The sequence below is a fragment of the Nycticebus coucang genome, chromosome 9, assembly GCF_027406575.1.
Source record: "Nycticebus coucang isolate mNycCou1 chromosome 9, mNycCou1.pri, whole genome shotgun sequence".
Classification (NCBI taxonomy): Eukaryota; Metazoa; Chordata; class Mammalia; order Primates; family Lorisidae; genus Nycticebus; species Nycticebus coucang.
Genome location: NC_069788.1, coordinates 36,870,134 through 36,889,875, shown reverse-complemented (window position 1 = coordinate 36,889,875; position 19,742 = coordinate 36,870,134). Strand labels below are relative to the sequence as shown.

The window sequence follows — 19,742 nt, the reverse complement described above, 5'->3', positions numbered from 1 at the left end:
TCTCACTCTGTTGGTCAGACTGGTTGCAAACTCCTGGCCTTGCCCCCCAAATTCCCAAAGTGCTGAGATTACAGGTGTGATCCAGCATGCCCAGCTGAGGATTTTTAAATGACTATAATGCTATAATAGGAGTTTATGAATGCCTTAATTGAAAGGGATTGTTTCTGTAACTATATTCAGTGCCATTTCTTTCTAAACAGTAATGATTGTGAGAATACTAGGTTCTGCTAATTTTTCTATTTGCCCTTACCTAAGTGGGAGGAAGAAAAGAATCTGCCTGTCTCCCACTGAAGACTGTTTTGGGTGCTAGCTTTTCCCTCCTCTTTCCTCTGCCAGTATTCTTTTTATGGGTAAACACTTTGGATTTTTGCCCTCTTTGTTGTCCAGTGCTTTAATTTTAGAATAACCACACAGAATATTCCAAAGTTGATGTCAGGTTTTCTCTTACTTTCTCTTTTTTAAAAAAGAAAAAAAATCATTATCTTCTCTGAACATTACTCTTATTCTCTTTAAACATTTTATGTAATTAAGACACTATATTTGCAAAGAAACCTCTACCTTATCTAAAGTCAGATTCCTCATGCATACAGAATGTTACTTCTGGAAGAAAATTAGAAATCACATAGTTGAATCTCTTCCTTAGGAAAGAGAGAACATTTCACCAGAATGGCAGCATTTAAATCAAGAAAATCAATAATCAGGCCGGGCACAGTGGCTCTCATACCTATAATCCTAATACTCTGGGAAGCCGAGGTAGGCAGATTGCTGGAGCTCATCAATTCAAGACCAACCCGGGGAAGAGTGAGACCCCATCTCTACTAAAAATAGAAAAACTAGTTGGGTGTTGTGGCAGGTGCCTGTACTTGGGAAGCTATGGCAAGAGGATTGCTTGAGCCCAGGAGTTTGAAGTTGCTGTGAGCTATTATACCACAGCACTTCTAGCAGACTCTGTCTCCAAAAAATAATAATAATAATAATAATCAACAATTAGACATTTTCATGAAAATATGGACTTGAATTTTATGTCTCATCTTCAAATAAAACAGTGAATTTCTAGAGTAAGAAATTTATTTCATTCAAGCTTCTATTAAAAGGTCAGAGCAAATAAATATATTTATACATATAAGAAACCATGTATTCCTACTCCATTTTCCTTAGCCATGTAAAATCTCAAGCGGTAGGCCAACCTTTCTTTCCCCCCCACCCCTGTTTTTTGTATTTTTGTTTTTGTTTTTGGCTGGGGCTGGGTTTGAACCCACCACCTCCAGCATATGGGGCCAGTGCCCTACTCCTTTGAGCCACGGGCGCCACGGGGGGTGGGGGGGTTGGGGGGTGGAGGGAGACAAGAACTCACTGTGTTGCCTAGGCTGGATTCAAGCAGTCCTTCCATCTAAGCCTCCTAAGTAGGTAGGATTACAGGCACATGCCATTGTGTCCATCTCCCAGTAAAAGACTTGAGTTTTCACTTAATTTACTAGAAATGTGAAAATAGCCATTTGTTATAAGAAGTCAGTTTTGAGTACTTAAAGAATCCTAGTTGTTAACTTATTTGGAAAAAGCAAATATGTTACATTCTCAAGAAGTATTGAAAAATCTCTGTTAAATAGAGTTGTAATCTAATGATAGGCAACAGATGTTATAATAATAACTGCACTTACATTCTTGTGCATAGGAGTTAGCACTATGAGATGTTAGCTGTTGTTACGGTGCCTTTTATTTTTCTGCCTAGAACCTGGTGAAGCGCCAAACAACTCTCCCAGCATACTCGCTATGCTGGAAACACTGCAAAATTCTCCCTACCTAGAAGTCCACAAAGACATGATTAGGTGGATATTAAAGGTAAAACTTACTGCAACACTGTTTTTGTGAGACACGTTAAAAATGTGTTGTTTATACGTTGTGATAATGTTTCATAGCGTCAGGATAACTAATACTTTTTTTGTAGACTTTTAATGCTATTAAGAAGATAAGAGAGAATTCATCTACCAGTCCTGTGGCAGAGACAGAAGGAACCATATTAGAAGAGGTATAAGAAGTAAAGTATAATAACATTTTAAAATTGTAGCAAGTTCAGTATGAGCAAATTAAATTTATCTGCAGTCAGTTGGAAGTTGGTAGTATTCTCAAACATTTGACTTCCAAAAAATGTGATACTACTTTATCTCCATTTGTTATAACAGATTTTTTGGTCTTTTTTTTTTTTTTTTTTAGCATATTAGTTTGTATAAATAAGTGAGATCGTAGAATAGTTTTTAAGTAGTATTTACAGTAAAGATATTTTTGCTTTGGGAAAAGAGCATGTATTTAGCACCTAATGGTCTAACGGAATGAAGCATGATTTCAGAGTTCACGAGACAAAGACAAAGCTGAGAGGAAGAGGAAAGCCGAGATGGCCAGGCTGCGCAGGGAGAAGATCATGGCGCAGATGTCTGAGATGCAGCGGCACTTCATCGACGAGAACAAAGAGCTCTTTCAGCAGACGCTGGAACTAGATGCCTCAACCTCTGTTGTTCTGGATAATAGGTAAATTTTTTTTTTTTTTTTTTTTGTAGAGACAGAGTCTCGCTTTATGGCCCTCGGTAGAGTGCCATGGCCTCACACAGCTCACAGCAACCTCCAACTCCTGGGCTTAAGCGATTCTCTTGCCTCAGCCTCCCAAGTAGCTGGGACTACAGGCGCCCGCCACAACTCCCGGCTATTTTTTGGTTGCATTTTGGCTGGGGCCGGGTTTGAACCCGCCACCCTCGGTATATGGGGCCGGCGCCCTACCAACTGAGCCACAGGCGCCGCCCGGTAAATATTTTTTTTAAAGTCAGAATTACTTGATCTCTTCATCAGTCATCCTCAAAAGCCATGCTTTTTCTCCTTACAAGCACATTTTTAATCCTGAAGTAATTTTTTTTTTTTTTTGAGACAGGATCTCACTTTGTCATCCTCGTAGAGTGCTGTGACATCACAGCTCACAGCAACCTCCAACTCTTAGGCTTAGGCAATCCTCCTGCCTCAGCCTCCCGAGTAGCTGGGACTACAGGTGCCTGCACAACGCCCGGCTATTTTTTTGTTGCAGTTTGCCCGGGGCTCAAATGTACCACCCTCAGTATATGGGGCCAGCGCCCTACTCACTGAGCCACAGGCACTGCCCAATCCTAAAGTAATTTAGTAGCATTCATAGGTGAAATTTGTGGCCTCCAGATAGAGGAATTAGTCTTAGAAATCTCTGACTACAAAGTAATTCATGTGTACACCTAATGTGATACTTTCTACAGAAGACCCTTGGCATTCCTGAGAAGAGTTAAGTACACAGGGTCAGTAACCTGCATGTTAGCATGTTAGATTTCTGTGAGGATTAAGGGAGATGGTTTTGATACAAATGAGAGACTCCGGGTGATTCAAGTCATTGAAGCCACATCCGTACATACCTGGAGTCTGCTATTTTATGATTATATGGAAATTTCTTAGGTTCATTAACTATATTCATAATCCTTTTCTTGCAGCCCTATGGTTTCAGATACGAAACTTACAGCATTGGGACCCTCACAAACTCAGGTCCCGGAACAGAAGCAGTTTGCTACATGTATATTGTGTCAGGAGGAGCAAGAAGTCAAAGGGGAAAGCAGGGCAATGGTCTTGGCGGCATTTGTTCAAAGATCAACTGTGCTATCAAAAAACAGAAGTAAATTCATTCAGGATCCAGGTAAGTACAGCCAGATCCTCATCCTCCCTATTACTAGTGACTGCCAGTCGGTGTGGTTGGTGATGCGGATGGAGAGTTTATTAACCTAATGATAACTCCCTAGGCTTGGTGGTATCTTAGCAGGATTTCCCCGTTTGACAGATGTGGACCCACTCCAGAAGATTATCATCCCTGAGTCACGTGGCTGATCCGTAGCAGGGAGTCAAAGGAAAGTTTTCTTTATGATGTGACATTAATATTTGGTACTCTTGTCTTTTCCATCTTTCCTCACACTTGTAAAGTCCTACTAATTTGCTGACACCCTGAAATAACAGTAATTATTTTCTTACGGATAGAGCCAGAGCGGAATCTCTTGAGAACAGTGATGAGAGTCACCTATGTAAGAAGCAAGCCTCAAGCCAAATTCTGGCTTAAAATAGTGACGCTGCTATAGGTGCAGTTCCTCAGAAAGCAGATTTTTGAGGTAGACATCGCTGTGCAGCACGTTTGGGGAAGAGCCTTGGGGTCAATGTCCGTGGAAAGGAGAGAAAAGAAATAGATCTGGGCAAAGGGAGAAGTTGAATTATAATGCAGTCCCCAAATGTTTTTTTCTAACTCTCTGGGTGCTCTGGAGCTGGATTGCCTTTCCAAAGTGTCCTGAACTGGTGTGAGGGGGCTGGGTTTGATACCCTAACACTGATTAGCAACTGGTGTGGACCACAAGAGGCGTGATCTTGAGGAAGGCAGTTTTTCCTCAAGTAGGAATGACAGCTAGAGGGCTCTCTTTCAACAGCAGAGGGAGTAAGTCGGTATGTGGTTTGTTCCTATAGGGGGATCTGACTGACTGTTACTGCGTCCACCACAGACACCTTTATGTCCCTATTCTTAGGTGTGTGTTCTGTGTGCAACAATATCTAGTACACTTCTTTTTACTTCAGATTATTATGAGGATACATGTGATTAGGTTATATTGTTTGCATTTGTACAGTAAAGTCTGAGTTGGAGCTGAGTCTTTCACCCAGGAGGTGCATCACATACCCTACATTTTACCTGTTAGATGGGAGCTTTCCAACCCCCTCCGCCTCCTTGAATTTAATTACATTTTTCTTTTGTGTGGGCCTGTAGTTGTTAACCTACTAGTTTCTTATTAGTATTGAATACATGGGATGTTTTCTTTTCTTATTAGTATTGAATACATGGGATGTTTTCTTTTCCATCCTTGAGATACTTTACTAAAGAAAATGTTCTTCAACTCCATCCAAATAAATACAAAAGATGTCAAGTGTCCGTCTTTTTATGGCTGAACACTATTCCATGATATACATATGCCACATTTTATTAATCCTTCATGGGTTGAAGGCACATCTTTGCAATTGTGAATTGAGTTGCTATAAACATTCCAGTGCAAATGTTCTTACGTTAAAAGAACTTTTTTTCTTCTGGGTAGATGAAGGGATTGCAGGATCGAATGGAAGGTCTACTTTCAGCTCTTTGAGGATTTTCCATACTTCTTTCCAAAGAGGCTGTATTAGTTTGCAGTCCCACCAACATCTATATCTAGTCATCTTCGTCAGGGTAGGAACTGTGTCTGAGGAATTTCCAGAGCACCGCTTTAGCCAGTGCCTCTCATACACAGGATTGAAAGCGGGTTTGAGGACCCACTCACAGGGTTCACAGTGTAGCTCTCAAGTTACATTGAAAGATTATTATGAAAGATTCATCTGTTTTATCTTTAAAAATGGTCATATGAACTAGATGAACTTTATAAATGTCATTCCAGGACAAAGATGAAGTTACCAATTTTATTTAATTTGTTACTTTCCAAAGAAAAAACTTTGGCTAGCTATTAGTAGATTTTTCCAAATGCTTTCACAGTTTGTATCATAAAAGATTTTCTTTATAAAGCTGTGACAGTTGAACTGTTCTAGTACATAAAGCAAATTGAAACTTGAGTAATTCTCTCCAGAGTGTTTGAGAATTTCTAAGATTGTACTCATTTATGTAGAAAATTAAGTTCCAAAAGAAGGCAGGCGTCTTGTTTGTCTTCATTTTTCATCTCCTTTGAATATAAAAATTAGCACCAGAACAGAAGACTAAATTACATTTTTCCCCATCTAGTCTGGGCTTAGATTTTTGTCACCTTAGCTCTGGTATAGTGATTAGTTGTTCACCGTATGAGTGTCTTTAGGCAGACTGTCCTCTAGGGAGCGCTGCATTACTGCCAAAGCATCTTTTATTAGAGATCATTGTGAGCCAGCTGCCCTGAACGTATATAATATAGTCCCATGAAGAATCTCTCTTTTACTTTGAGTTTAGGGTATGATGGAGAGAATTAGAATCTCACAGTGCCCTGGAAGTATGAAATGTTCAAAAGATTGGATATACTTAAATAACAGAATTCCAATTGAGTTTACAGTTCAGAGATGTTTAATTAATTTGCTCAGGATAATGAACATTAGAGAATCCTGCTTTCTAAATAATCTGGGTTCTGTCTAAATTATTGGTATCCCAAATGAAAGTACACTAGCATTTCAAGTTCACAAGTCCTTATCAAAGATTTTACGATGTAAAGTTCTGTGTTTATTATAGGAAAGTTAAATGCTTGGTTTTCTGTTTTGTTTTGTAATACAGACAAATATGATCCATTATTCATGCACCCTGATCTGTCTTGCGGAACACACACTGGTAGCTGTGGGCACATTATGCATGCCCATTGTTGGCAAAGGTAATTTATGTTCCTAATGTTAGTCAAGAGAAGCTTACATGAAGGCTAGAAACTGAATTTTTAAATAGAAGAAACTCCATTGTAGAAAAAAGAACTAACAATGTTGAAGGAAAAACTGCTTATCATTGCCTAATGACAAAAGGTTTTGCTTTGTCATAGATGGAAAGAAATGACTTATAAACTTCATAGTATATCAGATAAATTTTTTTTTTTTTTTTTAGAGACAGTCTCAAGTTGTCGCCCTCCGTAGAATGCCATGGCATCACAGCTCACAGCAATCTCCAACTCTCGGGCTAAGGCAATTCTCTTGCCTCAGCCTCCCAAATAGCTGGGACTACAGGTGCCCGCCACAAGGCCCAGCTATTTTATCGTTGTTGTTGCAGTTGTCATTGTTCAGCTGGCCTAGGCCGGATTCGAACCCACCAGCCTCGGTGTATATGGACAGCGCCCTACTCACTGAGCTACAGGTGCCACCCAGATAAATTTTTTAATGTGGCTTTATATTAAAGTCTCTTTTTTATTCCTCCAAAGAAGGAAGTCAATCTGTAGTAGCTGACTGACTGGATGAAGATTTTTTTTTTACAGTGGGATAAACCCTAGAAGGGTAACATCATAATGTCAATCTTTGGGGCCAAGGCAAACAACTCTTGATTCAAAAGGTGTTAATACTTGCTTTGTTACTTCCCAGAATTGTAATGGCTCCCGTAATAAGATGGAATAATCTTAAACTTGTTCTGCCTTGGTGCTTTCTGTGCTTCAGCAAAACCGACAAATCAAGTTATCATGCACCCTGGGTTATGAACTGCCCCTGACACATAGCCACGAGCTTTAAGGAAGTGGCCAAACAGCAGTGGCACTAAGAAATTTCTTTTGCTACTTATTTTCAAGGCAGTTTTTTTTCCTGTGTTAGAACTCTTCATCTATTTAGTTATTAAAATAACTCAAAAATCATGTTAAAAATAATTCCATTTAGCTGGTGCAGCAGCTCACACCTAGGACTCTGGGAGGCTGAGGCGAGAGCATCACTTGAGCTCAGGAGTTTGAGACCAGCCTGTGCAAGAGTGAGACCCTGTCTCTACAAAAAATGGGAAAACTAGCCAGGCATTGTGGCAGTCACCTGTAGTCCCAGCTACTCGGAAGGCTGAGACAGGATGGCTTAAATCCAGGAGTTTGAGGTTTCTGTGAACTAGGCTGATGGCTTGGCCCTGTAGCCTGGACAAGAGTAAGACTCTGTCTCCAAAACAAACAAAAAAGAAATTCCATTCATTTTAAAATTTTCATTTTTGAACTATTTATGGAAACAAATTATTTCTAACATTGAAGCTTGTGACTCTCATTGAAATAAATTACCATTGTTTTTGATACCTCCTGTTCTCTAATTGTAAAGGTATTTTGATTCCGTTCAAGCTAAAGAGCAGCGAAGGCAACAGAGATTGCGCTTACATACAAGCTATGATGTAGAAAATGGAGAATTCCTTTGCCCTCTCTGTGAATGCTTGAGTAATACTGTTATTCCTCTGCTGCTTCCTCCAAGAAATATTTTTAACCGGTAAGTTTTGGCTCATAACACCTTCTTTTTTAAAAAAAAGGAGTATTTTTCTTTGACAATAAAGTAATAATAAACCAGGGTGAAGAACTCACTCTAGGTAATTGCATAATGTTTGAAACCAGATACTTTCCAAACTTTGTATTTAGTCATTTCTTCTAGAAGACCTGTAGAATATGATTTTGGTTGTTAGGAACAGGTCAAAACTTAACAGTTTCACAGTCACAAATACTTCAGCAGCTATAAAATTCCTGTATGTTTGTGAAAACTAAGTATCATCTTCATTTCTAGAGACCCTACTACGAATGTCTCCCTCATACCTTTCAAGAGATGGTTGGTAAACTGATGGGGGATATGTGCTCAAAGTAATTTTATCGAATACAATTTTTTACAATTTACTAGTCAACAATAGCTTTAAAAAATGAATTAGGCTAAAATATGAAAATCTATTGATGGCTCAGCATCTGTAGCTCAGCAGCTAGGGCGCCAGCCACATACACCGGAGCTGGCGGGTTTGAATCCAGCTCGGGCCTGCCAAACAACAGTGACAACTACAACCAAAAAATAGCCGGGCATTGTGGCAGGTGCCTGTAGTCCCAGCTACTTGGGAGGCTGAGGCAAGAGAATCGCTTAAGCCCAGGAGTTGGAGGTTACTGTGAACTGTGACACCACTCTACCCAGGGTGACAGCTTGAGACTCTGTCTCAAAAGAAAGAAAGAAAGAAAATCTGTTGGCATGTTGAAAAGGGAAAATTTCTGTCATTTCATAATTTTTAGGATACTGTTTGTTAATGGAAGCATTGGACATACTCATTTCAGATACGAATTTGGTACTGCCTACTACTCAAATCTGAACTTCATTTCTCAGTGTAGAATGACACTGTTTATCTGCCTTACATGCATGAACACTAATTTAAGTTTTAAAAATGTGAACTATTTCTGTTCTGTTATTTGGATTCAATTCAAAGCAAAGTCAGTTTTTTTCTCTTTTAATAATTCAAACTTTGTTGTCTCAGTCTATGCTACCCTTAAAATGTTCTTAAAATATTAGTAGATTTGGGCATAGGTTCATGCTTTTAATCATGAAAAAATACCGTGGTGCTGACTTATATCTGCATTTGATCTAATAAAGAAAATAATCACTGTTAGACTGAAGATTAACTGTGTTTAAGGAGAAATCATCTTTGTTGAATTTTACCTGTCACTTTGGCAATTCACTTTTTGTTTTTTTCCCTAAGAGTCAATTATGGCTTAGTCATATTTGAACACGTCTTGCTGGGCCGGGCATGGTGGTGAATGCTTATAATCCTAACACTCTGGGAGGCCGAGGCAGATAGATTGCTTGGCTCAGGAGTTGGAGACCAGCCTGATCAAGAGCAAAACCCTACCTATATTAAAAATAGAAAAACCAGCTGGGCATTGTGGAGGGTACCTATAGTCCCAGGTAGTTGGGAGGCTGACACAAGAGGATCACTTGAGCCCAAGAGTTTGAGGTGCTTTGAACTATGACACCACAGCACTCTACCCAGGGTGACAAAGTGAGACTCAGTCTCAAAAAAAAAAAAGGCCTGTAGTCCCAGCTACTTGGGAGGCTGAGGCAAGAGAATCACTTAAACCCAAGAGCTGGAGGTTGCTGTGAGCTGTGACACTACAGCACTCTACTGACAATGACATAATGAGACTCTGTCTCAAAAAAAAAAAAAAAAAATGCAGGCAGTAATACAACCTATTTCCTAGTCATACTTTCAGGATTAGATCTAATACTGTAAGATACAGTAAAATGCTTTGCTAAGAATGTGTACCATAATAAACTCTTGATAAATAGTGGTGGTAGTGGTAATTGTGATATTTTAGAAATTCTAGCAAATTCCAGTACTACAAAAGAAGTGAAATCTTTAACAAACAACATTATTAGCATCATATTGACAAATACTGTGTTTTTTCATATTCATTGGCCAATAACTATCCTTTTTCTTTTTTTTTTTTTTTTTTGAGACAGTCTCACTCTATCCTCCTAGGTACAGTTCTGGAGGCATCATAGCTCACAACAACCTCAAACTCCCAGGCTCAAGACATCTTCTTGCCTCAGTCTCCCAAGTAGCTGGTACTACAGGAACCTGCCACAATCCTTGGCTAATTTTTCTTTTTTTTTAGTACAGACAGGGTCATACTCTTGCTCAGGCTGGTCTCAAACTCCTGAGTTCAGACAAGCCACCTGCTTTGTCCTCCCAGAGTTCTAGGATTACAGATATGAGCATGTAAAAATTAATTCTGATTTATTTTCTTTTTTTTTTTTTTGGTAGAAACAGAGTCTCACTTTATAGCCCTTGGTAGAGTGCCGTGGCCTCACACAGCTCACAGCAACCTCCAACTCCTGGGCTTCAGCGATTCTCCTGCCTCAGCCTCCCGAGTAGCTGGGACTACAGGCACCCGCCACAACACCCGGCTATTTTTTGGTTGCAGTTCAGCTGGGGCTGGGTTTGAACCCGCCACCCTCGGTATATGGGGCCGGCGCCTTTACTGACTGAGCCACAGGCACCACCCAATTCTGATTTATTTTCTAATGCAAGAAATTTTTTTCTATCCTTTTTGTTTTTGATATTTAGAATGGGTTTAAAATATTTTACCTATGATCACTTACGGAGTCTTTTGTATTTTAAATTAAGCAACAACAATAACATACTAAACGTTCTCTATAATCTTTTCTAGCAGGTTAAATTTTTCAGACCAGCCAAATCTGACTCAGTGGATTAAAATAGTATCTCAGCAAATACAAGCTTTACAGTTTCTTCGGAAAGAAGAAAGTACTTCTAGTAAGTTCTGGTAACCTGTTTTCATTTTTCCCTGAAGCCTGAAATCATTGGAAAGTGTATTTCCAGGAGAAATTGTTTAAAAGTGAAACCTCCCATTTAAAAATTTGACTCATTCTTCTAGGCAGCGCCTGTGGCTCAAAAGGGTAGGGCGCTGGCCCCATGTGCCAGAGGTGGCGGGTTCAAACCCAGCCCCGGCTAAAAACTGCATAAAAATTTGACTCATTCTAATTTTCTTTGTCTTAATAAACTAAATTTGAATTTACTCCTTATTCCTTGAAAATACACAAATTTGTGAGAAGTTTATAATAAATACTTTCTCCCATTTTACTGAAGAGTTTCTGGAGGTGAGAGAGATGCATGTATCTTAGCATTGAAAATCAAGTTTTAGTTCTCAGTGGGCTAACTCTATTGTTGGCTTTATAAAGGCTTCCCAAGTTCCATATACCACACACTACACTTATGACCTTGTGGGAAAGCAAAAGGAGTGGGATTTATATTACTGGCTTTCATAGAAACCAAATAGCTTGCTCTTTTTTCTGGCTCTAGTGGCTATTCTTTGGAAAAAAGCCTTAAGTAACTAGAGAAAGGAGTCTGCCAGAGTAGCAATGTTTTCATGTTATAGTGGGAATTTTTTCCCTGTTTTTTAATTTCTTTTACCTACATTACTGAAATGTATAAAAATACTGTATTTGTTGAATACTGGTCAAAAATTCCGATTTTCTCTAGACACTGCTTCTTCAAAGAATCCAGAAAATATGGATCATTTACAGCTCCCTGAAGGGTTCAGGCCTGATTTTCATCCTAAGTGAGTATATTATTTTATTCCTTTCAAATTTGGCCCATCTGAAATGAAAAATTAACTCAGCGATTCGTAGGAATATGACTAGGGAGCAAAATGTTATAGGACATTAACCTTGAATTCTAAAATTGTAAGTATTACATGATGATGTTGATTAGGGTTTATTGAAACCAAGTCTAAGAACCGTGTGGCGTGTTTAACTCTCACTACCCTCTCCTAGTCTACATGCTGACCCCTGCCGTACCACCAGACCCCTTCATCTTGTTCTCTTTGACAACATCCTTGTCATCCTTTGCCTTGCAGACATTTCATTAGTACCTCTAAATCCAAACTCAGCTTTGCCACCAAATCCTGCTCTCTTCATTTGACTTCCATATTTCAGTTATGGGCCCCAACCCCCTAGTAACCCAGAATCAAAGCTAGAGTATTTTCAGCCCAATTTTGCCCTGTAGCAAAGTTACAAAGTATCACATAGATCCCAGAACTAGAATGCTCTAGAATGGTCCACTTAGTTCCTGGCGTTGTTGCTTATTAGCTGCACAACTTTGAGCAAATTGCTTCGCCTCTCTGTGTCTCAGTTCCTCCATCTGTGAAGTGGGGATACCTATAACTCATAGGTATTAGTACAGATTTGGATAAAGTGACATGTATGTAAAGCCACCTGGCATGTAATTCAATAAATACAGAACTGCAAGCTTAAATAGAAAAGTATCAATGTTCTGCTTCCCACAGTCCCCCATCCCACCCTCACTTCTGTCATTTGTCTATCTTTTCTAGTATTTACTTCCATTATTTGTAATTAAACAGTATCCTTCTATTGACTGACAAATTATCTCACAATTTTTATTTAAGTCAGTTGTCACTTTTTACATTTTAATAACTGTGTCTCTACTAATTAATACAAGTTGTATATTAGAATTATATTTCCTTTCTCATATTATTTTGTCTTTTTTGTGATAATTACCTTGTCTTTTCTTCTAGTTGGTCTTCTATGTTTTTTTTTTTTTCAAAACAGTGCAATCTATCCATCTAATGCCTTGCAATAGCTTTTCCAAGAGCTCAGACCCATCAGAGGGTCTTCTGTTCTGGGGCCTTCTTCCCCCACACGGCTTCTGATCTCCTATACCAATCAGGACAGAGGACAGCCGGTACTCTGAGACTTCCCTTGGCCATGCTCCTCTTGTTTTCTGGTTTGAATATCTTCCTCTCTCTTACATAGGCAAATCCTTCAGACTCCTCTAATGGATACCTGAAATGTTACATTTTCATGTTTAAAAATATGTTTATTGTATCCATATGTTCAATTGATGATTTAAGTATAGAATTCTAGGTTAGAATAATTTTTCAGGTCCAAGCATGGTGCCTCACACCTGTAATCCTAGCTCTCTGAGAAGCCGAGGCGGGAGGATCACTCGAGCTCAGGAATTCAAAACCAGCCCTGTGCCTCACCTCTGCTAAAGCAAAGAGCATAACTCCTTTCAGACAGGCATGGTTCACATAATCTCTAATTATCCCTTTGTGTACAACTCTGGATACATATTAAATGGTTCATTTTTATTTACTTATTTTGATGGGGAATGGGCTGGAGTCTCCAAGTATCACCCAAGCAGGTCTGCACTTCAGGGCTAAGTGGTCCTCCCCACCTTAGCCTTCTGAGTAGGTGGGAAGATAGGTGCATGCCACCACACCCAGCTAATTTAAAAAAATGATAATAATTGTTTTTAAAAATGGAGATCTCACGGTGCTGCCCGGGCTAGTCTCAAACTCCTGGCCTCAAGTGATCCTCCTGCCTCAGCCTGTGGAGTAGCTGGGATGATAGGCCTGAGTCGCAGACTCTCAAATTGTTCCGTTTTAATGTAGCAAAGAGCTATTAAGAAACTAAATTGTTTGATTGATGTGTACACATTGTTTTAAGCTTCTTCTATACATATTCACTACAGGAACCCTTATTCTGAGAGCATAAAAGAAATGCTAACAACATTTGGAACTGCTGTTTATAAGGTGGGACTAAAGGTTCACCCTAATGAAGATGATCCCCGAGTGCCCATCATGTGTTGGGGTAGCTGTGCATACAGCATCCAGAGCACAGGTGAGAATTACAGTTGTCTCTCTGAAAGTCAAAAGCATACATTGATAGGGATTACGTGTAGAATTTTTTTTAAGAAAGTATTTAAAGTGGGCAGCAACATAAAGAAATAAAAAGATTTAGTATACCAAGAAAATATTAGGTTGACAATGTATAAATTAACCGCACCAACAGAAATCATTTTGGTAGTAGTGATAGCTTCTTGTCACGTGGGGGAATGTGTGTTGATTTTTACTTTTCATCCTAAGGCAACACTGTAAAATGACTTAAGATTCTGAAGCCTGATAATATTGTGCTTTCTGGAGAAATAATTATCTTTTTAACTTTTTTGAAATTATGCTAAAGTCTACACAACATAAAATCTACCACCTAAACCATCTTTAACTTGCAGAAAGAATTTTGAGTGATGAAGATAAACCCTTGTTTGGTCCTTTGCCATGCAGACTGGTAAGTTCTTGGTTTACTCAATTCATGAAAAGATGGAATGGAAATTAGGTAGTTCTGCTACTTTTAAATATTATAAACTTGAGATAGTCGTTTAGCCCTATGTTCACTTCTTTCATAATAAAAACCATTTTTCTGTAAGGATATCAAAGAAGTAATGTTTGTGGTTTGATTTTTTTCATTTCTTTCTCTCTTTTTTTTTTTTTTTTTTTTTAAGAGCACCTGAAGTTTTTATCTCATTTCATGTTCTTCCAGAGAGAGTATACAGGGGTGTTTGTTTTTTGAGAGTGTCTTACTCCGTTACATGGCTGGAGAGCGGTGGTGTCTTAGCTCACTGCAGCCTCGCACTCTGGACTCAAGCCAGCCTCCCTTAGTTGGACTACAGTTTTTCTGTTTGTTTGTAGAGAGGGGGGCCTCACTATGAGGTGGGTCTCAAACTCCTGGCCTCAGGCAGTCCTTCCATCTCAGCTGCCCAGAGTGCCGAGATTATAAACATGAGCCTCCACAACTGACATGTATGTAATTTTATACACAGCAAAACATTCTTAGAGCATAATGCATATGCTGGCTCCAGTTTCTTGCTAACCATTTACACATTTCAATTCCCTGCAATTTTGTTCAGTTTCTCTTATTATTTTGCTTTTAGGAAACAGCTCTTGCCAAGTTCACTAAATGATCTCCTGATTATCATTTTGGGTGGGCATTTTTCAGCCCTTGTCTTATTCGACATCTCTGTTAACTGCTTTCTTCTGAAACTCATTTTTTCCTCTTGATTTCTGTGACACTCCTGGCTTTCTTTTTTCCACTCTGGCTACTCCTTTTCAGTCTATCTCCCTCCTTCAACCCAGCAGAGTTCTGCCGATGATCTTCAATCATCTGGTAGTCTTCCCTGGTCAGCCCCATCTGTGTCTCTGATTGCAGTTATATCCAAATGATTCCCACCCGTTGATCTCCAACCCAACCTTTATCTCAGGCCCAGGTCTGTTACCTCCTTGCCTGCTTTTTGTTCTTCACCTGGACCTCGGATTCAATAACCCAAATTAATTTTTCTAGCCAGTCACAGTGGTTCACACCTGTAATCCCAGCAATTTAGGAAGCCGAAGTGGAAGGATTGCTTGAGGCCAGGAGTTCTTAACCAGCCTGGACAATCTCCTAATCGCCATCTCTTTAAAAAAAAAAAAAGAAAAACTGAAAAAAGCTGGATATAGCGGCATGTCGTCCCAGCTGCTTGGAAGGCTGAGGCAGAAGTATCACTTGAGCCCAGGACTTTGAGACTGCAGTGAGCTATGACTGCACCACTGCACTCCAGTCTGGGTAACAGAGCAAGACTCCCATCTCTTTAAAAAAAAAAAAAAAAAAAACCTAATTTTTCTTCGTACAGCCCCCATTTTTGTTAGCATCTTCACCACTGTTCATCCAGTTACCAAGGCAGAAGACTGAAGTCCTGTCGGATATGTAATACCACTTGGCCTGAGCATTCACATGTAGTTGGTCAGCAGACTCTACTGAATCTTTCCATTCCTGCTTCGTTCAGTTCAGCCTTAGCATTTCTTGCCTGTGTTATTGTGGCAATCTCTACCTTGAATCTCACCCTTCTCTAACACATTGTTGTACGAGGTCCTTCAAAAAGCAGTGTATTTCTCTGCCGGTCCCACCCTCGGGGGCCAGAGCTGAGGAGGCACTGCCAGTTCCTAAGTGCCACTCCCAGGCCTTTGCATACTCCATTTGCTCTCCCCAGATGCGCTAAGCAGACTCCTACTCAAAACGCGCCTCGGGCTTTATCCTCTGAGCTGTGTACTGTGAATAAGGTGCTCTCATCTCGGCGCCTGCCTCCTCCTGTTGACCCCTTCCTTTTTTTGTGAGGCCCATCACTTTGGAACACTTGCCCCCCTCGCCCGTCCCTCTTTCTTCCCGCCCACAGCCTCTGTAAGCTCTTTGAGAGCAGGAGGAGAGAGAGTGCGTTTTCATTTGAAGATGTTCAAAACCAAGACCTAGTGTATAGTAGGACCTCAGTGTTTATTGCACCAAACGTTACAGAAAAATCGGTAAATGGAAAATAAGCAGGAAGAAAAATCTCATCAACTTCCCACCGGTCCATCTTTTTCATTCGCGTATTTTTATTTGTTCATAATCAGTATTCACATGCAGCTTTGTTTTCTCATTATTGCTATTTAGTCCCCATAACAAGGTTTGTTTGGTTTTGGTTTTTGTTTTTTTCTGGTGAGTCTCAAGCTGTCACCCTGGGTAGAGTGCTGTGGCATCATAGCTCATAGCAACCTCCAACTCTTGGGGTCAAGCTATCCTCTTGCCTCAGTTTTTCTACTTTTTAGTAGAGATGGGGTTTCGCTTTTGCTCAGGCTGATCTTGAACCCATGAGCTCAGACAGTCCATCCACCTTGGCCTCCCAGAGTGTTAGGATTACAGGCAGGAGCCACCAGGCCCAGCCCTCATAACAGGTTTTAATTGCTGTACAGACACCCTAATTTGTACTTTCATCTTCTTGCATATACTTTCCCCAATATTTGGAGCATTTCTTACATTTTAGAGCATCTCTTTAGAATACCTACAAAGGAGTACTGCATCAGCCTCTTGGAAGTGTCTGTTGCTTACTACCTGTCTGATGCATGTATTCTTGTCCAAAGAGAATCAGCAACACTGTGGCAAGGAGATAGCTTTTGCTTATTCAGCATACTTAGGTATTTCCTGTTCTGTGGGTTCTGTGTTAAAGAAATGTCATTAAGATGTCATGGTTCAGTTCCATATAATTTAGAGAGATTTTCATTGTGCATCTAACTGTGCTTTGAACTAGCATTCCTAAAAGAAGACAGCTACTTCATATGTTGGCTTCTTTGTTAATTGTGTTGATTTTTTTATTTCAGGATGACTGTCTTAGGTCACTAACAAGATTTGCATCAGCACATTGGACGGTAACATCACTTTCAATGGTACAAGGACACTTCTGTAAACTTTTTGCATGTGAGTAGTAATACATTTACGATGTATCTTACAGTAATTTCTCATCCTCTGACATTACAGTAGGACCTTTGTAACTTGACCACTCAAGGGACTATAACAAACTGGTCTATATACTGGTCAACATAAGGAACTAGACCTTAGTACATGTGATACAGTCCAGTCTGTGAAAATTAGGTCAACTTAAGGTGGTCATTGGAGGAGGTGGTCAACTATGGAGAGTCTACTGTGTTTTTAATGGTACAACTTTTCTCAGTTGTGAATTAAATATTTGATAGTACTGATTTTCTTATGTATCAACTTTAGCTTATAAATTTATATCTTGCAAAAAGATAAATTTAAACTAGATTATATGCATTTTAACTTATGTATTATGCAGTGCACTAATGTAGGCTTTAAATGTTTAGCCTTGGTGCCTAATGACAGCCTTGAAGACCCTCCAAGCATATTGGATATTGACATGTTTCACTTATTGGTGAGTTTTTGCAGTTAGTTTATTTGCAGTTCTCTTTATTGTACTATATAACTTTACCTTAGATTTGGTGAGTAGTGTGGAGATAGATAGGAGGAGTTAATTATATGATAATCTTACTACTTCTGAGTATAATTCTTTTATGAGAAATATTAAGGAAACTATTTGCGAGGCTTGATTTTTGTCTAGACATTCTCCATCTTTTAGTTTACTTTGTGGCTGAGGTCAGTATTTAACTTCTCTGTCCTCCCCACTACCCTCACAGTTTTTGGCCGAGGCTGGGTTTGAACCCACCACCTCCAGTATATGGGGCCGGCACCATACTCCTTTGAGCCACAAGCGCCGCCCTTTTTTTAATTATTATTTTATTTTATTTATTTTTGCAGTTTTGGCTGGGGCTGGTCTCAAACCCGCCACCCCTGGCATATGAGGCCGGCATCCTACTCCTTGAGCCACAGGCACTGCCCAACTTCTCTGTCCTTTTAACCTATAAAAGGATAAAAATAACACCAGCCATGTAATGGCTACTGCTGGCCCGTCCAGTGCTTGTGTGCACTTTAGAAAATCTGGGCACATACAGCCCTGTGGTCACATTACTGAGAAGCACACAGCCCCTTTTTATGATTCAGAGAAAGGTACATCCGAGCAGATGGGCCTGGTGCCGGAACACAGATGGCAGGTGTTCATAACAAAGAAGCCAAATTTCAGCCCCCCCTCAACTGGGTTCCCTTGCGTAGAATACAGAGTGCACCACCACACCTACAGTCCCGAGGGCTAGACCTCAGATTCTGCATCAGTGGGATATGCTGCTCAAATAAAGGTTCGCTATTGTTCTCATTGCTACCACTAAAACCACCACCTTGCAGGCAGCAAGAGGCTAACAGAGAGCTACCATTTACAGTTTATCTGCAGCTTTCACATACATTCACTGAGTCTACATCCCTGCTAATGAGGTATTCAAAACATGTAGATATTACCTCCAGTTTAGCAGTGGGGAAACTGAAGCTCACAAGTGTTAACTATCTAAAAAAGCTCCTAAGAGGTGGAGCTGGGATTCATATCTAGATCTTTGTAGGTCCGAGATCTATGCTTTTTCAACTGTTCACTCTATGGAAAGATTTCAAGTGTTATTTTTACTATTACTAGCAGTAAACTATGTACAGGGAACCCACTGGATAAATGAAATGATAGTGCCCATCAAGACCCCTTTAATTCTTAATAGATTCCATTTAGCCATGCCTAGTGAATTTTCTAATGTGTTTACTCTTTACGAACAAAGTTTTCTTAAAGGGAGGGGCTGAGCTCAGGAAGGATCACAGTAAGAAAATGGAAATGTATTTTGCTACACAAGGAAAGGCAATCAGTCTGATGTTCTTATTTGGTGTCTAGGTGGGCTTGGTGCTTGCTTTCCCTGCGTTGCAGTGTCAGGATTTTTCAGGGATCAGCCTTGGCACTGGAGACCTTCACATTTTCCATCTGGTTACTATGGCACACATCGTACAAATCTTACTTACCTCATGTACAGGTAATTCTCACCTGTTTGTCAGCTTCTTAAAGGAAATACTTAAGTTTTCTCAGTTTAGAAAAAAGGAGCAAAGAAAAGTAAAAAAAAAAAACTTTTAAAGGAAAAGGTATTTGAGAGCATATATTCAGGGCAACATGAATCTGTACTCTTGGATTTAAAAAAGGGAAAGTATTTGAATGAGAGTAATAAAGTGGCTGGGCATGTTGGCTCACGCCTATCAATCCCAGCACTCTGGGAAACTGAGGCAGGTGGATCACCTGAGCTCAGGACTTCAAAACCAACCTGAACAAGAACAAGACCCCATCTGTACTAAAAACAGAAAAACTAACCAGGTGTTGTGGTGGGCGCCTGTAGGCCCAGCTACTTGGGAGTCTAAGGCAAGTAAATCTCCTGAGCCCAAGATTTTGAGGAGGTTGTGAGCTCTGACGCCACAGCACTCTACCCAGGGCAACGGAGTGAGACTCTTGTCTCAAAAAAAAAAAAGAAAGAGTAGCAAATCAATATGAATTATAATTAGGCTTACTTTTTCTATTTATCCTCACGTGAAAAGTTTTGAAATAATATTCCTTCTCCTATTAAAATACCCTCGCCATGTGAAGGTTTTTACTTATTTTGATTCCCTAACTTCAGTAGTATTTGAATAGGATAGTATTAAGCACCTTAGGATTTTAGGGTATAGAATGATAA

General features: G+C 39.8%; 1 protein-coding gene across 7 annotated transcripts in view; it reads left to right on the top strand.

Annotated features, from left to right (window-relative positions):
• UBR2 (ubiquitin protein ligase E3 component n-recognin 2) overlaps window positions 1–19,742 on the top strand; it is a 136,201-nt gene that overhangs the window by 98,516 nt on the left and 17,943 nt on the right. For 4 of the 7 annotated variants that reach the window (XM_053600925.1, XM_053600922.1, XM_053600923.1 and 1 more), the window contains exons 27-39: window positions 1,730–1,839; window positions 1,946–2,026; window positions 2,345–2,523; window positions 3,495–3,694; window positions 6,305–6,398; window positions 7,786–7,947; window positions 10,653–10,756; window positions 11,483–11,561; window positions 13,496–13,644; window positions 14,033–14,088; window positions 16,965–17,061; window positions 17,466–17,533; window positions 18,920–19,055. In XM_053600925.1, the coding sequence (XP_053456900.1) occupies window positions 1,730–1,839; window positions 1,946–2,026; window positions 2,345–2,523; window positions 3,495–3,694; window positions 6,305–6,398; window positions 7,786–7,947; window positions 10,653–10,756; window positions 11,483–11,561; window positions 13,496–13,644; window positions 14,033–14,088; window positions 16,965–17,061; window positions 17,466–17,533; window positions 18,920–19,055 (1,515 nt within the window). Of the gene's footprint in view, window positions 1–1,729; window positions 1,840–1,945; window positions 2,027–2,344; window positions 2,524–3,494; window positions 3,695–3,797; window positions 5,953–6,304; window positions 6,399–7,785; window positions 7,948–10,652; window positions 10,757–11,482; window positions 11,562–13,495; window positions 13,645–14,032; window positions 14,089–16,964; window positions 17,062–17,465; window positions 17,534–18,919; window positions 19,056–19,742 lie in introns of those variants that run through there. The other 3 variants (XM_053600924.1, XM_053600927.1, XM_053600928.1) reach the window with 3 other exon arrangements.